The 3,331-nt window shown below is 43.6% G+C and overlaps 1 protein-coding gene across 1 annotated transcript in view; it reads left to right on the top strand.

Annotated features, from left to right (window-relative positions):
- LOC104491232 (obscurin-like) overlaps positions 1-3,331 on the top strand; it is a 49,711-nt gene that overhangs the window by 26,942 nt on the left and 19,438 nt on the right. The window contains exons 27-30 of the mRNA XM_010133617.1: positions 798-911; positions 1,251-1,418; positions 1,690-1,792; positions 2,388-2,517. Coding sequence (XP_010131919.1) covers positions 798-911; positions 1,251-1,418; positions 1,690-1,792; positions 2,388-2,517 — 515 coding nt within the window. The remainder of the gene's footprint in view (positions 1-797; positions 912-1,250; positions 1,419-1,689; positions 1,793-2,387; positions 2,518-3,331) is intronic.

Here is a 3,331-nt window from a genome sequence, read left to right on the forward strand (position 1 = left end):
GATAGCAGTGTAAAGCCCCCTGTGACTTTGTCGGGTGCTAAATCCTCCACTCCAGCCTGACATTGCTGTATGTGAGCACATGGGTTTGCTCCGGATTTTTGTCTTTTCATTCTGACTGCTTTGTCCTCACTGTCATTTGGCATTCCACCAATTCTCTCTCCACAAAATTTTTCAGCAGGGTATTAGATCTTTGTTGTCTGGGTATAAGCTACCAAAGCTGTTCTCTGCAGCCTAAGGAAATTTGGCATCTTAAAATGCCAGGACAGAGTTGGGTTTAGTGTATAAATGCTGAAAACGAGTCTGGGCATTTTATTTTTGTGCTTTCAGTGAGGTGTTCTGATAGCCTTCCTCATTAGAATAATTTTGCATAGTTTCATGTGGTAGTAAAAAGTGAAAATGAAAGTCCTTTAGCAAAGCAAAGGTTCTATTGTGTGGGGCCCAACAGAGCACTAGTTTGGATATCAAGGGTGCTTTTTAATTGGGGAATTAACTTATCTGTGATAGCTGAATAATGGATGTGCTTATTAAAATCATCGCTAAAATACTTCCTCATCAGCAACAAATCCCCTTGGTTTTTACGCCCCATCTTTATAGCCAACAGCAGACTGAATTTAGTCTCAGATGAGCAAGGACAGAATGTCACCCGCAAAGTCAATGCCAAGATTTCCCAGGCAGCTTTCCATTCTGAACTGCCGAGATTTGCAGGAATTCTACCTGTTCTTACCTTACTTTGCAGCAGCCTTCCTACGGGCAGCGCTCCCTTCCTCCAGACTAACCCGTTCCTTCTGATGTTTCAGTACCTCCAGACTTTGAGGAAGAACTGGCCGACTGCACAGCTGAGCTGGGAGAGACGGTCAAGCTGGCTTGCAAAGTTACGGGAGCTCCCAAGCCATCCGTCAGCTGGTACAAAGGTACGAGCGGCAACTCATGAAATGCGTCCTCCGGATTTGTTCTCCATCTATATTGCTTTGTACCGATGGGTTTAGCTATAGCTGCACAGCACGTGCTCTGGGAAAATTACACTTTTCAATTAGGACTGATGATGTCTAAGGTCCCTCAACAGTGCTTTGCCCAGAGGATGTTTTGTAGAAAGCTGGAAAAGACGAAGAGCTCATCGCTCAACAGCCAACACCAGCCACAATAAAACGGATAGAGCTCTCAGTCCTCTCAAGCTGAAAAACTGGATGAATTTCCCAAGGAGAAAAGATATTGATACTAAAGTCTTTATGAAGCCTTTTTTCCTCTTTAAGATGGAAAGCCTGTGGAGGTGGATCCCCATCACATTATAATAGAAGATCCGGACGGTTCCTGCACGTTGATCTTGGACAACCTAACAGGAGCTGACTCAGGACAGTACATGTGCTTTGCTTCCAGCCCTGCCGGAAATGCCAGTACCTTGGGGAAGATCCTTGTTCAAGGTAAAGTCCTGCACGGATGCATTGGTTTAAAGGGGCCTGCTACGCAACACCTTAAACATGAATGTTAAGACATTCCGGAAGCTCTGCGTAACATCTACTGGGTAATACTTTTAAAAATTATTTATATGGGAGCAGTCAATTGCTCTTAGGTCAAAAATTTGCTCTTTTGTGTCTTGTTTGCAGACACGATGAGAATTGTCTGGTCAGGGACACATCCTTTGTTATCTGGTGATGCTTCCAGCTACTAGCTCCGTTTATCTTTGTCTTGCAGTGCCACCACGGTTTGTGAACAAGGTTAGAAATGCTTATTTTGCGGAGGGTGAAGATGCTCAGTTTACCTGTACTATCGAAGGAGCACCTAGGCCTCAAATCAGGTCAGTTCTTCAAGTCCCACTGAAACAAATCATGTTTTTCCTTTTCACATGGTCAGAAGAATCTCTCGCCCTTTCTTTCAAAGTTAAGACCTTTTCTTCTCGGTGTCTTTCACCACAACCCCATCCCAATGATGGCTTTTCCCAACGCCAACATTCCAGAAGTCCTCAGCAATTTATTCTGGCCAGTATCTGAAAGGAAACACTTCCAGATAATCCCTGACATCAGATCTAGTATCAGATCTAGTGCCCTGACAACGTTTTATCATTCCTGCATCCTCCCTGCCTTACGCTTCAATTTGACCAGCAGCCAGTCTGGGTATTCGGACAAAAAGCTCAGCATATCTCCTCATGGCTTGAAGCCCTTTTCCCTTCACTGACTGATGAGGGTTCTTGAGAGGTACCTCATAAACCTGTGCAGCTTCGTATCCATGTGTGACCTGCCCACACGTAGACCTATCTTGCAGGATCCGAACGTTTGCGTAGTTATTAACTCTTGAGTTGTTTGCCACTGCTCTGATGGACGGATCGGTGAGCTGGGGACTTCTTGACACGGTGTTTTTTCTCCTGGCTTATATGCAGTGTTTTCCACCTGCAGATGGTACAAAGATGGTGTGCTGTTGAAGGACACCAGTAAATACCAGACTTTCAGTGAACCACGGAGTGGCATAATAGTCCTAGTGGTTAAGAACCCTTCTGATGAAGATATGGGACACTATGAATGTGAGGTAAGTTTGGCGAGCTTTAAAGATCTGCCATCCAACGTCACCTATGTAGGATAATTCGTTTTACTGGGAGGGATCGATCTATCGCATGAGATTAGTGGCTGAGTAATTGCTGCCACTTGCCATATAAAAAAAGTTTATATGGAGTCAGGTTCTCCTGAACTAGATCTGGATTGTGAACATCCAACAGCATCAGAATGTTCTAATATGAGAGTCTGGCGGCTCAAATAATAATTGAGTGAGCTGCTTCTCTAGCTTAAATTCAGATCCAGACCTCTAGAGGTACCTCTTCTAAAGTTTAGGCCCATTCTGATGCGAGGTTTTGTTTCTGGACCATCTTTAAATGAGAACAGATTTATGCCACTACAAAGAAACCATCCAATGCCAAAAGAAAGAAATGAAATCTAAATGGAAGTGTAACCACTGAAATTCCCGGTTACTTAGCAAGCATACATAGAAGTATCTAATAAATGAAAATAAATGTGCCATAAAATATTTTCTAAAGATTAGTCTATGCATTTACTGCAGTAAAACAGTGATAAGCTCTCAGGAGTTGTCCATAAAAGCAGCTGACCTTGGTTTAGGAAATTCGCATGGGTGAGCTGACCCGTGGTAAAGGGCTCAGCTCCCGGCATCTTCACAGTTACTCCACAGGAATGTGTAGGAAGTTTGATACAGTTTGAAGACCTCTACTAGAACTTCAGCAAAATCACATTACTTTGCCATTAGCTGAGATCTAAGGTCCAGTATTCCCTTGGCCGAGGTGATTAATGGATAATAAACATAAAGCCCCTCTTTCATCACCACCTAAATGGCA

Source organism: Buceros rhinoceros, unplaced genomic scaffold (genome assembly GCF_000710305.1).
Source record: "Buceros rhinoceros silvestris isolate BGI_N320 unplaced genomic scaffold, ASM71030v1 scaffold2763, whole genome shotgun sequence".
NCBI classification, from domain to species: domain Eukaryota; kingdom Metazoa; phylum Chordata; class Aves; order Bucerotiformes; family Bucerotidae; genus Buceros; species Buceros rhinoceros.